Below are 20,569 nucleotides of genomic sequence, written 5' to 3'. Positions count from 1 at the left end.
GAACTCGCGCCCGGTGCCGTGCCGCGCTTGTTCCCACCTTCCACCCCACATTTCAAAGCCAAAATGTTCGAGACCAAGGCGCAAATCCCCCCAAAAACGCACGGCGTCCCGCGAAAGCCCAGTGCCCAGTTGGGAGGAGCCGCCAGAAATAGAACAGCAAAACGAAAGGCAGGCGATTACCTATATGCGCTACCGAGACTGAGAGTTGCATCACACTGACATTCGATCAGTTGTCAACTGTCCCTATGCCTTCAAAGCAGTGGATTTTCGAGAGATGTCACGACGAGGTATCGGAACAAGATATGCGGAATATTTTACACTCGCCGGCTCGGGAACGGACTGCTCAGCGCAAAAATTTGACACGGTACACATAGAAAAGACGAGGACCAGCGCTGGTCCTCGTCTTTTCTATGTGTACCGTGTCAAATGTTTTGTGCTGAGCAGTTTAATAATGGAATACCAACTAGCCCAATCCCACACTTTGCTTCGGGAACTGAGACTTATTTGTGCAAAAGGTAATTGTTGTTGACGAGCAGTTTAACTGCGAAGTGAACGGCTACAGCACGAAATGCAAACGGCTGTCGTACAGAGTAAGACGTGCTGCGCGCATAGAACATCTGCTCGGTGAAGTTGAAAAACTGAAGTAGTGCGAAGGAGTCAACACTGACGACTCTTCTAGCGTCAGAGTACGCGCGAATAACTGCTCGGTGCTCATATCACGACCGATCCGTTCGAATTGTTTAAGGCACCGTAGAAGGATGCGACGTAAAAAGATGCGACACCGAAAATACAACTATCCGCTGAATAAATTGCTCAGAGACGTCATCTATTCGATGTAATCGCTTTTGGGTCAGTAACCCTTTAACCGTCGCGAAAACGTGTCTTGTAAACATTGCAAAGCATTAGTGATGTTTTCCGAGAAAGTTTTTTTCAATAAATTGTAGACAACATGAGTACTGTTCTTCTAGAACGTTTTTGTATCTCGAGTAAGTACGATCCTTTGTACACGATAAAGGCTTTTACAAACGTGTTGGGTTGTTCTTGGTCTGGATAAGACGGCAGCGGCTAAAATTGTAGTGGTTCGCTTAGAAACGCCTATGCTTGGAAGTTAAGCGCAATGTAGACAGCTCAAATATAAACCGAACATCGATTCTTAGCCGATCAATGAACAACGCACGCGGGCCAATGCATACAGACGACCTTATGCATATCCACCTAAGTAGTCCGCAAATGAGATGCGCGAACGTCGAATGAAAGAATGATAAATGTTTGCGTTTGCCACTAGTACAATAAGAAAGTTGCCGCGCACTTGCCGCAAGCAACTGCGCGGTGGACCGCAGCGTTATGCCGTGGCAGCAGACGACGCGCCGATAGTGGCGCAAGACTCGCAAGACTAAAGCCCCTTGATGTTCAAGGGGCTTTACGCAAGACGGGACTGCAGCGCCGCTAGTTCTCGCGACCGCCGTTCGGACCACCCTCCTCCGCTGGCGAAAATACGGAGCTTTGAAACTGAGTTTGTTCTAGTAACGTTGTTTCAGATCTTGTGCCTTTTCTGTTTGTTTGACGTATATGGTCACAACACCTGCAGCACGCTCTGCGTCATCGATGCACACAACTGGAACGTATCCTTTGATATACGGTCTTTTGGCGTTCCACGTCTCGGTAAGACAGAGAACGTCCACCGCAGTGAGTATGGGGTCGCGTTCCACATCGTCTACGTGGGCATGCAAAGATCGAACGTTGAGGAGGGCAATGGTAAACTCGTTGGTAGAGTCAACGTCTTCTTGCAGGGCTCGGAGGTACCGCTGCGTCAACGCGGGTAGTCGATGTTGGTCTAGACGTTGAAATTCGTTCAGCATTGCCCTATCCTCGTTCTTGTCTTTATGGTAGAACCTGTGGTCGCCTTTAGCATTGGTAAGATCTTCTTCTTCTTCTACTGCATACCAGAACGCACGCAGTAAAGAAGAAAGAACGCCACACAGGCGAACACACACGAGAGTCTCACTCGTCAACGTCGTCTTCTTCTTCTACTGCATATCATAACGCGCGCTTCTCACGAACTAGAGGTGGCTACTACAAACAAACAAACGGAGGATGGACAGACCCACGGCGTAAGGAGCTTCGCCCCTAAAACGCACACTTCAACCAAAACTAAAAGCTGCTTGTTAGCAACGTGACAATGTTCTTGCCCTGCATTCATGACCCAAATAACCAAACAATACATTTTGACCAGTAGATGCGTTGGAGTAGGGAAGAAAAAAAGTTATTCCAACGATGATACAAAAGGTGTACATTACTTAATCGTATCCTGAGCGTGCAAGTAACATCTCAGTATACTGCACCTCATGCAGTGTACTGCCGTTCGAGGCAATAGCACTAGCTGCAAATACTTATTTTCTGGTTTATATTTCTCTTTTATATGAGCAGCGTACCTAAATATAGGCTCAGATGGTCATTATAATCACTGCACGTTTGGTTCCACTGGCTTGAATTGCGAATTAAATCATAAGTTGACCCCGACATGTATCGACGCATAGAAGACACGCTATCATACTGCCTGACTCCAAGACATCTTCTCTTCCCTCGTTTTCGTTATCCTATGTGTATCAAAGGAAACCATATCTTTTCTAGCGGTCAGTGCCCGAGAAATCGCTTCTTGAAGCTTTTGCCCAATAGAATACGTATAATTTTACCTGACGTGACTTGTTAGAAATGTGAGGGTCTAGGACTCCTGAATCATTGCTTTGAAATATAATTTTTTCGAAGACTCGTTTGTTTGTGTGACACAACCTTAATGAAAACCAGCAGATAAAAACAAAGTGTGTCATGTGAGTGTATACTGGGCTCGTGATTTAATACATTGATTTCGACAGTGCACCCAATTATTGCGAACAAATGAAGCTCGCTGTGAATAACACGCTCCGGAAGTTCGGAGGTTTCTAGGTTGCTTTTTTAAGCGCGGACTTATTTCGTACGATAAGACTTATTTTCCATTCGTCCCTTTGCAGCTGCTCCTTGCAGTCAAGGGGTCGGAACAACTGATAAACAGGAAAGACTGCGACGGAGACACTCCTCTTCACCATGCAGCACGTAATGCTTTCCTTGACATTGTTCAGGTGGGTAAACTAGGACGTGTTTGGTTGTGAAACACACACCCTGAATTCGAGAAAAAAAAAAGAACAAAGAAACGTGAGTCTGTAAAGGGCCATGGCGATTCACGGAGGATGTTCTCAGTCCCTTCCGTTTAGGAATGATAAAAAATTGCAACACCCTGAAGAAGACATGACGTCAGCATTGTCAGAAATTTTCATTCTCTGATTTCGCACTATTAGTTATCGCTGCATGAGTTCATCTACCGTGTTGTCCTATAATTGAGAAGGATGAGTATTTTAATTCTTCGTCGGTTGCTTTTTTTTCGGTTTTTATTATTACCAGCTTTTTTCTTACTGATATGCACTACTGCATGTACAATCACTCAACCTGACAACCATGCAATGCACCCAATCACCAAATTTACTGACCTCCTTTCTGAATCTCTCTGTTAGATTAAGCCCACAAATCTATGACACCACTAATCTTCGCGCTGTAAGAAACTGCCAGAGCACGTGACTTTAACGTTTGCCTGAGCCAGTAGAGCAGACAGCTTATCTCCTTTTTAAAATTCCAGATACTCCTAAAGCGTGGGGCCAGAGCATCTGCAAAGAATTCGAGCGAAGAAACGACTCTACATGCCGCTTGCCACTACAACTTTCCAAAGTGAGCATTACAGGTTTTTACCGTTCGAGGCAATGGCACCAGCTGCAAATATTTGTTTTCTGGTTGACATTTCTTTTATAGGAGCAGCGTACCTAAATATAGGCTCACATGTACGCAAGCAGTCGAGCACAAGTTCAAATAGGTAAAATAAGTTCACATGTACACGTCCAAATTCGGATACTCTTTTTGAACTTGTGCTCGTCCACTTCAGTCTCATGTGGTGTTCGATTGTACTGTATTTGCACATCTTGTGTTTGCATCACATTTTGTGCCCTTTTTATCATCATTTATCATTGCATATTTCGTCTGCTAAGCGAGAAGGAGTAGCCGACCGGTGCCACCATAAGGACACCAACCTCTCCTATTTATCATTTCAATATAAAAAAAAGGCTCGAATGATCATTATAATCGCCCTATCTGACGTCCACTGCAGGACAAAGACCATTCGCATAAGTATACAGTTACTCATGTTTTATGCCAGCTGACAAATTGTGGGAACAGAACACCAAAAATGGCAGCCTGAGTCTGGGTAGTGTGTGCGAGCGACTATTTCTCATGAGACAAAAGGTTCCAAGTGAAATATGAGTTATTAACGAGTTCTAGTGTTTTAGCAGGTGTATTAGAAAACTACCGGGGTTCCAACTTCCGGTTTACGTTAGCGCCTATTTAGTGCATATGGTGGCAGAAAGCTTTCATGGCAGTGACACTAATCCTCGGTAAAGGCATAGTGAAGTACTACGTTAACCTAATTGTTTTCCGGATACCCTCAGTCTCCTCTTTATTACAGCCTGCGGGGAGTGCCGGAGCAGGAATTATTTTGGCATAGCGTTACCGTTTCACTCTGCGGTTCCACGTGCGGTAGAGAAGAAAGAGCGCATTTCACAGAGCCAATTTAGTGCGGGAAAACAACAGGTGTGCCTATATAGCCTATTTCCAATTGCACATGCGTGGATGGAAAGAGGCGGTAACGGCGGTGCTAGAACGCTATGGCTAAAAATTCCAAAGGTGGCGCTTACGCAATATGCATCTGTCGCAGCGTGGTGCGCGAGATCGTGAAGCAGGACGCTCGACTGGTGAACGAGACGGACATCCACTGGAACACGCCGTTGCACGTGGCGGCGCAAGGCGGTTTCAGCGAGACGGCCGCCATCTTGGTGGAAGCCGGCGCCTATCTGGAGGCCAAGAACTACTATGAGTGGACGCCCCTGACGGTGGCCTGCAAGAACGGAGACTTCGACACCGTCTCGAACCTGCTGGGTGCCGGGGCGTCCGTCAACAGTGTCGACAAGATGAAGGTCGGTATAGGCCACGTAACTTAAAGCGACACGACGCTAATATGTTCCTCTCTTAATTCATGGAAGGCAAATGTTCAGGACCGGGAAGATGGAGGTTTGACGAGCTAGAAAATTCGTGAACACGGTGTGTCGCTCGAGCTGACGCTTCGACACGCGGACTTGTCTTCTTCAAGGCTGCAAGTCTTGACGAAGACAAATCCGTTTGTCGAAAATTTCCTCACTTTTCATTCATAAGCATTCTAGGGCTACTTAAATCGAAAAATCTTGCTCCCTCCGTCCGTAACGTAAAAGCAAGTGTTGTTAACAACGACCAGTACCGGCAGCGCGCTGCCGGAGGTGATCGCGGAGGCCACGCCTTTTTACAATCCGCACCGCTGACCTCTAGAGATCGGTGTTCTGCGCTCCTTTGTTCCTTTCGCCATGTAAAACGGGACAGAAAGGAGAAGAGAATGCGCTTCCAAATTTTGGAGACTCCAAAAAAATGTAACGCGGAAAGCTCCGGCGCGCAGTGACGCACTTGCAGAACTGATCGCGGAGGCCACGACAACGGTGACTTCTTAACGGAGCAAACTGCCAGCAGTGTACCGCAACGGCTATTCCGTGGCGAAAGCCAGCTAAGGACAGCATTATCTGTGTCCAACATAAATGCAACGCGACGGCTATTGGAGCCGCGAATTTGCGTTTGAACGTAGTCATCAGTGAATATAAAGTAAAAGTTACCTTGAGTATATCTTATTCTAACGGTGAATGCTATATGCGTGGGATTTTTAAACTCATAATTTGTAATCGTTCTTTCTTCCGTCACTGTGTACCAGCTCCCCGTTGCAGGCCAATTAGGAGTTAGTACGGCTGCTGGGCTTTAAAGCTGCACATTGGCAATTAGTTCACTATACGTTTTGCGGTGATCGGGCAGTCCTATAGTCGAGTACGTAGCACTCCAAATCCTCAACCATTCATGTGAATACGCACTTGACTGCTTCGATACCTCACGATAGCTTACGGTTCTCTCATAGTAAAGTTCAGATAGTTTAGTCGCAACATAAGAATAAATGTAGGCTCCACCTAGAGCAAGCGCTCTTCCACGCAAAAAAAAAATAATCTGCATAAATGACCCATCCAATCACGTCAGCTTATTTCCGTGACGTCGAGCACTTCGAACACAGATACGGTGTCTTTCGCTTGTTTTAGCTAGAAAATATGAATGTCCCGACAAATGCTATCGGAGGTTCTAACATCAATATTCAGCCAAACATAACATTGCAGTCACAATAGGCAAACCTTTATTTTTTTTTATACGCCCAGTATTTGCATGAGCAGACAGAAAGTACTCGCGCTTCGAACGAAAACTTTTTGATACGACTCACCTACAGAGGTGAAGAACAGGCGCACCACGGTTTCGTGGGTGGAGGCTAAAGCCTTAGATGCCTCGTCAAATATGAAAATCCGCCTTTTCCACTTTCTCGTGCTGCCCTCTGCCGTTTTGTTAGGGAATTGGTAGGAGGCCGGGACAACCGGTATTTCGAATTATGATTTACAGCGCAGGGGAAGACACGAGACAGAGACCAGCGAAGACGAACGCTGCATTTCAAATCACAGTTTGAAATGGAATACCAACTAGCCCGCACTGAGACCTTGCAACCGGCATTGCCGGAAGCAAAGCCTCCGAGACCAGGACGCGTTTTGCGACATTCCCGCTAGGGGAAGGATGCATGCGCCGTGGCATCGTGAAAAAGGAGTACTGACCGTCAACGCCTCGCGGCGTCGGCGTCAACATGAGTGATGAAAAAAAAAAGAAATCACCACGTGATGACGTCATATTGACGACACAGGTCACCAAAATTTGTGACGTCATCATGACTGCACATACCATGACGTCACATGATGACGTCATCACACGACATCGTCGCTTGGTCAAAGGTGGGCCGATCACGGAGGCAGTGCAAAACCACCTTAGGTGCAGAAGCTTTCGGAGAGGGGGGGGGGATCAATAAATAAACTGAAAAGAAAAAAATTGGCCGCGTATCTGCGTGCTTCGCTGCAAATGTCGTCTAAAGACGATAGAAGAGGCGCTGCGTGAGATATGGACGCCATCTGGCAATACGTCGGGAACATGAGTGCTGTGTTGCGGACTGGTAGTCCCGGCGCAGCAGCAGGCGAATACCGGCGGTGACCAACACGACCGGCGGGGATGCCAGCCAGCCCGAACACGTGGTTTGGCGCGAAGCGCTGAAGCAGAAGAAACGTCCGCACTCAACGAGTACTCTCCACACACTCTTTTATTTACACGTCGCCTGGCTAAAACAGGAATGCCAGAGCGGCGCCCCATGGCATTCGTACAGTGCAATACAGAACCGAAACCGAAACAACAATGAGCTCGTTCAGAGGGCACGGAGGAAGTCGTTTAACGCGCAGTCGCATTTTCAGCGCAGCTTAAGAAACTAGGGTTTTTAGAATTACGTATGTATGCATTTTCTATTAAAGGAACACACTACCTAATGCTTACCTAGTGATGTGGTGCCTCAGATATGCGTAATGTTTGCTTTTTGATCGACAATGTACACATGTATGAACCTAGTGAGCCGTTCAAGATGCCTGGCCCTTGGGCAAGTGGTTCAACTTTGGCCAAGTGGCTGAATCGAGTGACGTGCCGACAAACAGGACGACAGACCAAAATTTATCCGTTTAAGTATCCCAAGAAAGACTATCGTCTTTATTAAAGGGCCCCTCACCAGGTGACCAAGCGAATTTTAGTTAGACATTGCAAGTTGTTGCGAGCCCAATAAAGAGCATTATGCCACAAGAATTTTTCTAATCGGTCGGTTAGAAGCTGAGAAAAACAATAATTTGTAGCGGCGCGAAACCATGATGCGAGGAGGCGAGCTGCAAACCCTTGCCGCTCGCCCCGCGTAGCCTTCGCAAGCCAAATCCCTTCCCTGCCCTCTTCGCCACGCGAGCGGAAGGATCACATAACGCATACGCATGATCACGTCATGCGCGCAAAATGTCACGAGCGCATGACGCGCCCGAACAAGCCCGAGCCCCCGAGACGCGAGCGGTGTTGTGGCGGCGTTCTTTGCGCTTCATCTCTGCAAGTTATGCCAAATGCGCCCTCGCCGATCACTTGGCTTTCAACCTATTACTGAGCGCGAAAGCTGCAACATTTGTACGGACGCGAGACTAGCGGTGTGCCGCATGAACATCTAGTTAGACGCGGGAGGATAAATGAGCCTAATGAGCGCTGGAACGCGGTAGAAAATTAGTTTCGTTGTAAAGGGTGGCGTCTGCACGATGCGCAAAGCGCGAGAACACGAACGCGCGCGAAACGGAGGTAGATTAGTCTCGAATCTCGCTGCGATTCGCAGTAAAAATGTAAAAAGAAAATGCACACATTCCGTTTGTGTGTTTTATTATTGCTCTCAAGTTTTATTCATCCATTCAAGCAACAAATTACAAAAACTACGCTTCGTGTCAAATAATTATCGCAGTGTCACGTGCTACTGTTGGCGACGTCAGAGCACAGTCGTCTACGTAGAGGAGCGACGTCGCAGCACTACTTTCTACGCAGGGCCATTCTCTCATGTACATACGTCATCCCCTCATTCTCTGGGCGCGTGATGGCTCGGGGGGAGACGCGAAGTAGAGCGGACGTGCGTTCGATGGGCTCCGTCGCCTACGGCCGCTCGAGCACCAGTTCGTTTCGTCGGTTTGTTGGACTCTAGCCCCAAGGTCAGGCCTTGACGAACAGACACCGAGGATATCATCATTTTCGAGGTGGGTCCTCGTTTTTCTCGTCTTCTGGGTCTTCGAAGTGTGCGACGCGCCGCATGGTGAGCTCAGCCTAACCCTACCGCCCGGCCTATCGGCGAGCAGCCACCGCCGGCGGCTACGCCCGGAGACCGCGTTAGCCATGATGGAGACCGTGGAAGGTACGGACATCGATCCAGAAGAATTTAACGTGCCGGGACAGTGGTACGTTAGCAAAAAAAGGGGAAAAGCGGCCCCCCTAGAGAACAACGAGGCACGCCAAATGGAACGCCAGGCGGAACGCGACATCGAGCGGCAGCGCGCCGCTGACAAACGCGCAGGGAGAAAGATAGCGGCGAAGTCGGTTGAAAGGCAAGCTGCCCGAATTCCAGACGGTGCCGAAAAGATCATCATGAGACCTAGCGGTGGCCTCGTACGTCTGCTGAAATATGGAAGTGCCTATCTGGCTGACGCATACTCTGCGCGGCGGGCGTCAGCCTAGACGCGGCTGGAGAGGACGTCTTCTCGATGAACTCGAAACAGCATACCATTCTCGTCGCCACCATCAACGCAGAAAGGAAGAGAAAATACGCCGACTTGAAGCTCCTCATGTTCGAAGGGGAAAAGATCGAAGTGACTACGTACGTCGCTATGCCGGAGGACTGCGGAAAAGGCGTCGTGCATGAAGTCCCTTTGACGTACTCCGACGCCGATATCTTGCAGCGGCTGCGAACCTACGGGAATCCTCCGGTCCTGGGAGTAAGAAGACTTGGAAAAACATCGAGAACAGTTTTGATATTGTTTGAAGACAAAGAGGTGCCACGGTGGGTGCGACTCACACCCATGGCGCAACGCTGCGTAATTTACCGCAAGAAATACGAAGTTTGCATCGCCTGCGGACGGCTCGGACACCGCGATGACGTCTGCCCGGACCCCGCGAAAGTGAAATGTCGTGGCTGTGGCATGGAGCAACCGCCACAAGGCCATTCATGTGAGCCCAAGTGCCAACTGTGCGGGAAAGGACACTCGCTCGGTGACAGAAAATGCAGAGAACTTTACCGCGTCCCCTACGAGGTGAAGAAAAAGCAGTGGGGAACGTAAGATCAACATGCGACAACAGCAGCAACTTCAGAACAGCAGCCAGCTGGGGAGACCGCTGAGGGGACTCCCCGGGGTCGTTCTAAGGAGAGGCGCGACCACGAAGACTTTTGTGCCACAACGGACTCCTTCCCGAGGCTGGAGGAGACCACGGAGCAGCAGCATGGCCGCTCGAGCTCCCACACGCGGGGCCGCTCCGGATCCCGACCCAGGGAGAGATCGAGCTCCAGAGACCCGGCGCAACCGTGGCCAAGGAAGCGGAGCCAAAGCAAGGACCAAAACAGTGTAAGCTTTGGCAGTGGGGTTTCCCAGGCAAATGATAAGCAGGCCGAGGAGATCGATAAATTACGGAAAGAGGTTGGGGCGCTTAAAGAGGTCATCGAAAAGCTCACTCAGGAGCTTATAGACCAAAACTGCAGGCGCGCACGGGCTCCCCCTCCCCCCAAAATGTGCAACCCAAATTGGTATCTAAACCCATCCCCCCGGCCCCTGCGGCTGCACATCCTGCGCAACCTGCAGCACCGGAGGAGGAAAAGATGATCGTAGAATCAGCTAGACCACCCCCAATGAAACGCAAAGGGGAAGACGTTGATCCGTTGGTGGCACTAGAGAAACGATTAGAAGCCAAAATCGATGCTAAATTCGATTCTTTCATGGCCCAAATTATGGGAGCAATACGACAGACTCAGTCAGATTAACGGCCTTACCGGCGAAGCACAAAAGCACAGGCAGAATTAGTTGCCATCGGAGAATGGCAATTAAAAGCGGAGGAAAATTTTGACCAGCTCCAACATGGCCAGAGGCGCACCAAGTGAGTCTTTGATCTGGCAGTGGAACTGTCGCGGCTTCCAACGCAAGCGAGCGTTAGTGCAACAACACTTGACGCTATTAGATGAGAAACCGCTAGCTATAGCCCTACAGGAGTCGGGCAAGGCAGCAAAACTTTCGGGATATCAAGCGTTTTCCAGTGACAAGGGAGATAAATCTCGCGTCACAACGTTGATTAAGCGGAACATTGCGGCGATCGAGCACGAAGTCAACTCGAGAGAAATTGAGGCAGTACTCTTAGAAATTCTTACGGGCCGGAAAGATGAACCGAGCGTATTCCTCTTAAATTTATACAGTACACCGCGGCAGAGAAAGGTGAGATTCAGGGCCCTGTTTCGCAAAGCGATTGAGGCAGCCGGGACGAACCCCTTGCTAATAGTGGGTGATTTTAATGCAGCGCACCCGGAATGGGGCTACTCTAAACAGGATCCAAAAGGCAGGCAGCTATGGGAGGACGCGCACGAGCTCGGCCTCACCCTACACACGGACCCTAGTAGTCCGTCAAGGGTGGGTAACAGCGTGTGCGCCGACACCTCCCCTGACCTGACCTTCTCCAAGAATGTGACAGATCTGAAATGGACGAATTCGGAGTGGAATTTCGGTAGTGATCATTTCATTTTGGCCTTGATTCTTAAAAAGGGGGTGAAGACGCGTCGTGCGCGTCAACCGAGGATCACGGACTGGGAGTTATTTAGAGATAAGAGAGATCAATCTGCCACAGATAAGATCGAAAACATAGATAAGTGGACAAAGACCCTCGCGCGTCACGTTGAAGAGGCAACTAAGACGCTTGACGGAGACGATGCCCCTGAAATAGCCGATAGCAAACTCCTTCACATGTGGGAGGCGAAACGTTGTATGGAGCGCAAACTAAAGCAACAAAAATGGAACCGTAATCTTAGAAGGAGGATTGCCAGACATAACAAAAATATTGAAAATTATGCGATCAAAATTATGCGAACAGAATTGGTGCAGCAGATGCGATGAGATGGAGGGGGGCATGAGCCTTGCCAAAACGTGGGGTCTGCTGAGACACCTGTTAGACCCGACCAACTCGAAAACCCAATCGGGAATTAGACTGTCAAAAGCCAGGCACGCGTTTAAAGGAACAGACGCGGAATTTATGAACAAGCTAACCGCCCTGTACATTGGTGATACTCGCAGTACCGCCCTCCCGGAATATAACGGGGCTCCCAATGAGGAGCTCGACGCACCCTTCACGGAGGCGGAGGTTAGGGCTGAAATATTGGGACTAAAGACGAAATCCGCCCCGGGACCTGACGGGATAACGAACAAAATTTTAAGAAACCTCGACGACGCTTCCATCAGCGCTCTGACAGAGTACATGCAAGAAATTTGGACTAAAGGCGTGCTACCCAGCCAGTGGAAGTCGGCAACTGTAATTCTAATTCCAAAGCCAGGCAAACCGCCGACCAGTGTTGTACGGAACGGCGTTCCAAGGAACGACGTTCCAGGAACTAGTTCCTTTTTGGAGGAACGGAGGAACGCCACCGTTCCGTTACGGATAGGTGGAACTGTAACGGTAACTCGTTACGTTTACGAAGGAACGACAGAGGGAACGGCGTTCCATCGGCAAACGTTCCACTGCGTTGAAGAGGCGCACCCACGCAGCACATCATGCGGAGCAGGGCTGTTGGCGAGCGCGTGAGGTGCGAGAAACTATACTGTTCGCCTGTGACTTGACTATGTTATATCATGGTTTTCATTTCAAGGCGCCCGCCGGGGGTGTAGGGAAGCGCGCGGCGCCTTGACCGACCACGTGTAGAGGAAATAGCCGATTTTTGTTTCGTTTAGCCGCAGCCAGTTTGACAGCAACTAATGGGCCGTGCTAGAGTATGCACACACCGTGGAGAGATTTTGCTTCACATTCGAACTTCATCGTAAGGCCACCGCAATGAAAGGGCGCGCTTTTTCTTACCGCTTTTCCTTAATAGATAAGCGGTCCACTTGCATATTTTAGACGACTTGTTGTTTTTGCTGACCAGATTATACTACGACGCGCCTTTTCTTAAAGTTCGTCGCGTGAAGTTCCGGTCTGACGTAATACAGCAGTGGCATTTCCCGCGCGCCCGGCGCGCTCAGTTTCTATATCGCCTGGATCGGGGCTCTCAATTGCGATTATTAACACCTCTAGTTACGCATGTTTCTTGTATTTCTAAAAACTAGGTATGAAAGTTTTTTATATCAACAACTGTCCAGAATTAATAATTAGATAGCTAAATAACAAAGTTTTCTTAATTGCTCATTTCAATGCAACTTTAGGTGCGACAAAGCATTTCCGCCTCGAAGTAGAGTTCACGTGCGAAAACGGCAGCAGCCTTACTGTCGTAGTATTTTTATTAAATATCTGCATTGTCTAAAACAAAACAAAATAAACAAACTAAATTACGATCGTCTGTTGGACACCGACACTGAGATGCGCCTCTCGCTGAGTTCAAACAGGGACGTTATTAAGTTGCGAATATGGACCCTAGATATTATTTTCCGCTAATACTGGAATATTGAACCAGTACTCGTTGAACGCCTGAGTTGACCCTTTCGACACGATTTCATGTCCAAGAATTTTAATCATACTGGTGCATGTTAGGAAATTTCTTTGAACACATGAAGCGTAGTATCTTGACTCTGCACTTGAACAACGACGTGAAGAGTGGCACATGTGTTGCACTTCTAATAGGCGAGCACCCGAGTTGCCGTTAGACATGTCTGGAGTATGGCCGGTGATCTCTAAAAAATTCGTCTAGGATTGTTTCTTTAGATTTTCTTTTATCTCCATATAACCTGCTGCCGGCGATGTTCAAAATCGTATAATATATGTAGTTCGATGTCAGCGTTAAATTGTTCACTCATTCCACTTCATTATTATCCGACACTATGTTTGAATCTTAACAAATCAAACGTAACGTAAAAGTAACGACACGTTCCAATGTCCGAAATGTAACTGGAACGCGTTCCTTTCGCTTTGAGGGAACTTGTAACGGGAACTCGTTTCTAATTTGGGAAGGAACGGGGAACGAGCTTTCGTTCCTGTTTTAGAGGAACGTGTACAGCACTGCCGCCGACAATAGAAAATCTAAGACCTATTTCTCTAACCTCGTGCATAGGGAAACTGATGGAGCGCGTAGTTCAGACCCGACTGACGCACTTCATGGAAGAAAACGACCTGTGGCCGCACGAGATGGTTGGCTTCCGACCGGGCTTGTGCACGCAGGACGTAATGCTCCGACTCAAACACGATATAATCGAATCGCGTTCCAGAGACGCTAAAGTAATTCTTGGCCTGGACTTGACCAAGGCCTTTGATAATGTTACACACGAAGCTATCCTCCGCGGTCTTCAAGAAATCGGGATAGGAGCACGAACATACGATTACATTAAGGATTTTTTGTCAGACAGAACTGCCTGCTTAAAGTTCCAAAACATTGAATCGCCACCAATTCACTTAGGGAGCAGGGGTACGCCGCAGGGCTCGGTTCTCTCTCCGTTCCTATTCAATGTGGCGATGCGGGGCCTCCCCGACGCATTGAAAAACATAGAGGGACTAAAATTTAGTATGTACGCGGATGACATCACCCTTTGGACTAACCAGGGGAGCGATGCAAGCATCGAGGAACGCCTGCAGGTGGCGGCCGACACTGTCGTAAACTATGCTGCCAGTAGGGGTCTTTCATGCTCTCCGCAAAAATCGGAACTATTCGTTTATAACCCAAAGTCACTCCGTTGCAAGCACAGCTCGGAATTTGATATTAAAGTAGAGGGGAAACCCGTCCCAAAAGTGAACCAAATCAGAATCTTAGGACTATTCATTCAAGAGAATGGACATAATGATGGGATAATAAAAAAACTGGAGGGATTTGCAACGCAAGCCCTTGGATTATTTAGAAGGGTTGCGCTGAAGGGTCGTGGCCTAAAGGAAAGAAGCTTCCTCAAACTAACCCAAGCATACGTATTAAGCCGTGTGAGCTATGCCACGCCTTTCTTGGGCATCAGGTCTGAGGAGAAGAGGAAACTCGACTCGCTCATTCGACGGTGCATAAAAAGGGCCTTAGGCTTACCAATCAGCACCTCCACAGAGAAGCTTCTCTCTATGGGAGTGCACAATACTTGGGACGAAATAGCGGAGGCTGTTAAAATTTCACAGCTCGATCGTCTAAGCCGAACGACCACAGGCAGAGCTATCCTCGATATGGTAGGCCTTCAAACCGATAGGGGACCACGAGGCAAATCAAATATCCCGAAAGACTGCCGAGAAAATCTAATTATTTCCCCCCTCCCTCGAAACATGCATCCCATATTCCACGCAGAGAGGAGGGAAAAGAGGGCGCAAACTCTAATCAAACGCTTTGGACCAATGGACCACAAGTTGGTTGCGTACGTGGACGCGGCAAGTGGCAAGTCGGGCGCGGCGGTCGCCTCGGTGGTCGACGGCCAAGGTGCTCCCGTATCGGCCGCCACCATTAGAAGCCGCAACACGGAGACGGCTGAAGAACTTGCAATAGCGCTCGCTTGCGTTGGAACGGAAGCTCATTTATAATTAGCGATAGCAAAACGGCCATCTGGAATTTTGGAAAAGGTCGGATCTCGCCCGAAGCGGCAAGGGTTCTGTCCGGTAGACGGCTGAACAGAAAAATCAGCCTAATTTGGACCCCAGCACACACGTCCGTTCCTCGCAACGAGGCGGCCCACGAGTTAGCCCGAGCTCTCTACTTCCGGGTGACTGTGGAGCCGCCCGACTGCCAGAACATGGACGAGCGTCTGCAAAGTTACACCGAAATCGTTGAAAATTATCGGCTACTTCGCAGAGTGGTGCCACCACCGGATAAAAGCCTGAACAATAGGGAGGCAGTCGCATGGCGGCGCCTGCAAGCTGGCAATTTTGTAAACCCGGTCTGGGCATATCATATTCAGAAAGATGATAGGCCAAACGATAGGTGCAAGCACTGTGGGGCGAGAGGGACCCTCGACCACATAATCTGGGAGTGTGGTAGCTCCCCAGGGGCTAAATCAAATATCAGTTGTAGAGAGGCCTGGGAAGCCCTGCTGCGGAGCGAGGAACCCGCTTCACAGCAACAAGCCATCCGCCTGGCGGAAGAAGCCGCGAGGAGTCAAGACCTCTTCGCCTGCTTCTAATCGCGGAGGTGCCGGCCCCCGTTGCCTAGGCCTGTGTGCCGAGGACGGGGAGTAGGGGGCCTCCTTTTCTGGCGGAACAATAAAGTTGTTATCATCATCATCTGGGCGCGTGGACGCGAGAAGAAGGGCAAGCAGCGTTCAGCTTCAAATTTGACCCATTTACGCGGCGCGTAGCGTTGCAAATTTTGGCAGAGGTAATCGTGAACGCCTAGTCCATGCATTGCGCTCGTCGGCTCAAAATTGTCAAACCTGGTGAGGGGCCCTTTAAGAGGAGAATGGCTTTCGCCTTCGAGTCGCCTTAGGCGAATGCACTGTTTTTTTATTAATGCTGTTGTTAGGCTGTAACCGGCAACAGTTCTCTCTAAGTCGTTTTCTTCCCTTTCCCAAGGCAGGGTAGCCAACCGGGTTCAGCCCTGGCTAACCTCTCTGCCTTTCATTTATCCTTAACCTCCTCCCTTTCTTTCTAATCGCTCCGTTGTATAACCTGCACCGCTGAGCATGACATTTACGAAGTGGATAGTTGCATACTACTCTCCCCTAGTAGAATGCACGGTACTCTAAATTACCCGCCACAGTGGTCTAGTGATTGTGGTGCTCGACTGCTGACCCGAAGGTGGTGGGATCGAATTGCGGCCGCGGCGGCCTGGATTTCGATGGAGGCGAAATGCTAGAAGCCCCTGTACCTTGATTGAGGTGCACGTTAAAGGGAACACGTACGTCTTCACGCTGCGTCGATACCGAACGGCCAGGCTTTCCAGCATCCCGTTAAATGATATCGCATTCACACAGTACAATACTTTCGTTTGGTGTTGTTTGGTAAATTCCATATTCTTGGATATTTGAATCAGCCAAAAGACGAAACACAGAGGAGAGAAATTATGAAAAATTCTTGAACACGAGGTGTCGCTGGAGTCAAAGTATCGACAGGCGGACTTGCCTTCTTCAAGTCTGCAACTTCAAGGTTGCAATTTCAAGGTTGCAACTTCAAGGTTAGGTTGAAGAAGACAAGTACGCTTGTCGAAACGTTGACTTCAGTGACACCCGGGATTCAAGAATTTTTTTATCACTTCTCTCTCTCCTGTGTTTCGTCTTTTGACTGGTCCAAATCTTCAAGAATATGTACCAACTGACCCAAATCGCAACTCTACTAAATTCAATAGTTGCTACCATTTTCCAAAGTACCTATATTTTGCTCTGTGAAAAGCGTTTCTGTGACGCTGTGACAGCGGCCAAGGTAAAGCGTTGCTTCCTCAGAACAGGCCACTTCACATCGCGGCCGAGTTTGGAAACGAGTCGGTTGTGAAGCTCCTGCTGAATCGCAAGGACGTCAGGGACTTCGTCTGCAAGAGGAACGCGAACAAGAAGAATTGTCTCGACATGGCCATCGAGGAAGAGCACAGGTGAGGCTCGTCCTAGGCAATGTCCAAATTTCGCGTGTTTAAGTTTTCCCCGAACACTGCAGGCGAGAAAATTATTGAGGCAAGGAAACTTGGCGGACGCTTGAGCTTCGCCTTCAAGAGTAGAACGCGATGGCATAATCGGACCCCGTGCGCATCGCCTTCTCAATTGCTAGCCTATAGCTTCGGTTCTCGGTGCATGCCTCAACTGTGCCGCAAGGAAACGAACATCTGTGCGTGCAGCATTAGTCGTTTCAAGCTATCCTAGAATGGCTATACTGCAAGTAAAGTTGCGCAGTGCCCACTACGCCACAATTATTCCTTTTGCGAATCATCGAAGGGCCCACTGCCCGTCCGTAAGGCAACGCGCGAACCTACGCAGCTGCTCACTTTGTTGATGCTTTTTGCTGCTCATGATAATGATTAAATATGTCTGAGCACTTTGTAATAGGTGGGCCTTTAAAACACCCAATCGTTGCGCAATTCACGTGTTTTGACGCCTTGCGCGATTCTACGCTTTTGCCACGCAATATTAGATGCGATAAGGAGACGCCTCCCACTACATGACATTCATATAGTGATATTTTTTCGAAGCAGTGTCAAGCAATGTCGTGGTTCTGTAGTACAACACCTGCTTGCCACGCAGAAGGCCTGGGTTCGATTTCACTCGAACCGACAATTTTTATTACTACGAGCGTATTTCATTCGCCATCTTTCTCAATTTCTTGCTCACAACCAACAACGCTGACACCGGAATTTCTGCGAAACGAGCTCTTAACGCTGTCGCGTTAACAATGTTCTAAATACAGCGAGGATACTAGTTATGACAAGGTACAAACTAATTTAACCAGGCCTAAACGACGACCGTTTCAACTCCATGAAGTTAACTATCAGCAATGTTGTTGTTTTATTAGTACAACACTGTCGTCAAGCAAATTGTAGATGTTACTTCGGCGGTGGTATAAGCTATCTAACTGGTCAAAATGACGCTTCTAACTTATAAAAGTTACCGCCTTCTCTTTCTACCTGATAGATGCGCCGAACACCTCTGTTTACGCCTTCATGACGCCCACTACCGTTAGCATATTGCAAACGTTAATGACGTCAGCAGCTATGAATGACGTCACGACAACGCAGAAACGACGTGGCTTATTGCGAATAGCGAGCAATGACGTATGCGTCACGGTGTTAGAAGTGGTGTGCGTAAAGATACATATGTGGTATATGACTCGAAACTGGAAAATCCGCGAGATATGTGCCTAGCTGTATGTGTATTTTTGTCACTGTCCTCACAACTTCGTTGGACTAAGGGTAGTAAATTATCAGCCTGAATGCTGGGTGATGTTTCTAATTGCCAGAGATGTGGTTGAAGCGCTGCTGAAGAGCCGGTTTTGGAAGGAACTGCTGCAGAACTCGACCGACAGCGAGCAGTACGGAACTCATCAGACCCCGCTGCGAAACTTAATTCGCACTATGCCAGGTCAGTATTTCCTGCGACTAATCTGCCAGAGTTCGCTACGTAATGAGTAATTGTCTTTGACTTATATCATGATTTTGTCTTTTTTTTCTCTCCCTCTCTAAGCCGTTCATTTCTGCTTTATTTAAAACGCTATGACGTACGAAGTGCAGCGGTGTCGGAACGGCCCATTCCCTGCAACTAGGCAAGAAATAACCCAAGTGACACATGTCGCGAGTATAGCAATGGTGCCGAGACCAGACCAGAAAGAGTAGAAAAGCCGTGAATAGACGAATATGATATACTAGTGGGCTTTCTTGCGCCGAGAAGTTTTGTTGCAATAAAGCCGAGACCACGATCGGTGGTCATCAAACCGAATTTTCCTTCTCATGTGCATCCTCTATTTGTATGCGCATTGCCGTATGTACATTCTGGGGCACTCTGTAGTGTTCGCGTTGGTTCATCAAAAGGCCCCTGAACCACGTCTGTTAATTTTAAGATCTGTCGCCTTCTTCTCTCCCAGCATTTTTCTTTCTTTTTCATCAAACCTCGTGACGTCAACAGGGTGAAGCGCGAGACGTCACTAGGGTATAAGCTATTGATTGGTTCATATACTCAAGATATGAGTTCGAATCGAATCCATCTGCTGTCACACTTTTCCAGGCATTCGTAAAACCCAACCTGACAATTAGTACTGATGTAGTTTCCACGTGTCTTCTGAAGATGTAAGGGGCAAGAAGCAGATAGCGCCTATAGGCAGAAAAGCGAATACAAGAAACAAAGCGTCATCTCGCATTCGAGCTAAAGATAGTTCAGAGGCCCTTTAGTGCAGTACGCCACTCACGAAGGCGTGTGGATGATCTGATTAATATGGGTTCGTATCGCTGATGAGCAACGACAAAGTTCGCGAACAGTCGTCCTTCACGATAGCGATGACGCGATCGCAAAGATGTACTCGAGGAAGGAAATCAGCCAAATGTAAAAGAACGTCACTTAGGCTCGTACAAAGTAAGGATATACCTATACGGTACCCAACAACGATCAAGTGCTTTTATTTTAATCCCTTTGTGACCATTCATTTCAATCATATAGGGATATCTAATCAGAGGCATTGACCGTTCACTGCCCAGTCCTCTCAGAGGTTTTGATTCTACTCGCTTATCTGCGCAGACTTGGCCACGCTCGTGTTCAACAGCTGCGTCACGGTGGAAGCCGGATCTGACGAAGACCCTAACAAGTCGGTCACGTACCAGTACCAGTTCCTGGACGACGCCTTCTGCGGTTGCGGGGCCGACGACTCCGGCGACGAGAGCGACTCGGACTCCGACTCGCCCGCCCCAGGCAAGTCGGTTAGTGTGGGCGTGAGGACGAGCGGTGGCATCTCAGACAAGTGGAATAATAAACGCATAATGATAGCTGCGAGAGTCTCAACACATGTAAAGCACTACCTGAACCGCTTCTTCAGATGGCCTGCTTTCTAATTGGTGTCCCGTTTGTATCCTCCCCAATTATATCAGCGCGAATTAAGTACAGGCCTCCGACAACCAAACATGCCACTCGTCAGTGAACAAGGCTTTTAAGGCGAGAATAGAACAAAGAAAGTCGAGACCGGCCGCATTCGCACAATCAAACGTGTCATATGTCGCATTCATGCTAGTTGCGCCGAAGTCATTTTGATATGTAATTAACGTACTTCAGTTATGCAGCTGTGCGAAATATATCTATGCTAACTCGATAGGCCACAGCGTATCGTGGATCATTTTTGGTGCTTGTCACGAAGTTGTCATTATGCGAAAAATGGATTCGTCGTAACCTGACTGAATCTGAATATTCATCTTATCGAG

At 48.5% G+C, this 20,569-nt stretch overlaps 1 protein-coding gene across 1 annotated transcript in view; it reads left to right on the top strand.

Annotated features, from left to right (window-relative positions):
• Positions 1 to 20,569, top strand: part of LOC119396619 (transient receptor potential cation channel subfamily A member 1 homolog) — a 45,570-nt gene that overhangs the window by 18,136 nt on the left and 6,865 nt on the right. Inside the window, 6 exon segments of the mRNA XM_049417155.1 lie at positions 3,009 to 3,116; positions 3,668 to 3,756; positions 4,793 to 5,051; positions 17,127 to 17,272; positions 18,628 to 18,749; positions 19,896 to 20,070. Coding sequence (XP_049273112.1) covers positions 3,009 to 3,116; positions 3,668 to 3,756; positions 4,793 to 5,051; positions 17,127 to 17,272; positions 18,628 to 18,749; positions 19,896 to 20,070 — 899 coding nt within the window.

This window comes from Rhipicephalus sanguineus, chromosome 6, assembly GCF_013339695.2.
Source record: "Rhipicephalus sanguineus isolate Rsan-2018 chromosome 6, BIME_Rsan_1.4, whole genome shotgun sequence".
Lineage (NCBI taxonomy): Eukaryota > Metazoa > Arthropoda > Arachnida > Ixodida > Ixodidae > Rhipicephalus > Rhipicephalus sanguineus.
Note: the sequence above shows the minus strand (reverse complement) of the source record. Positions and strands in the feature narration are given on the sequence as shown.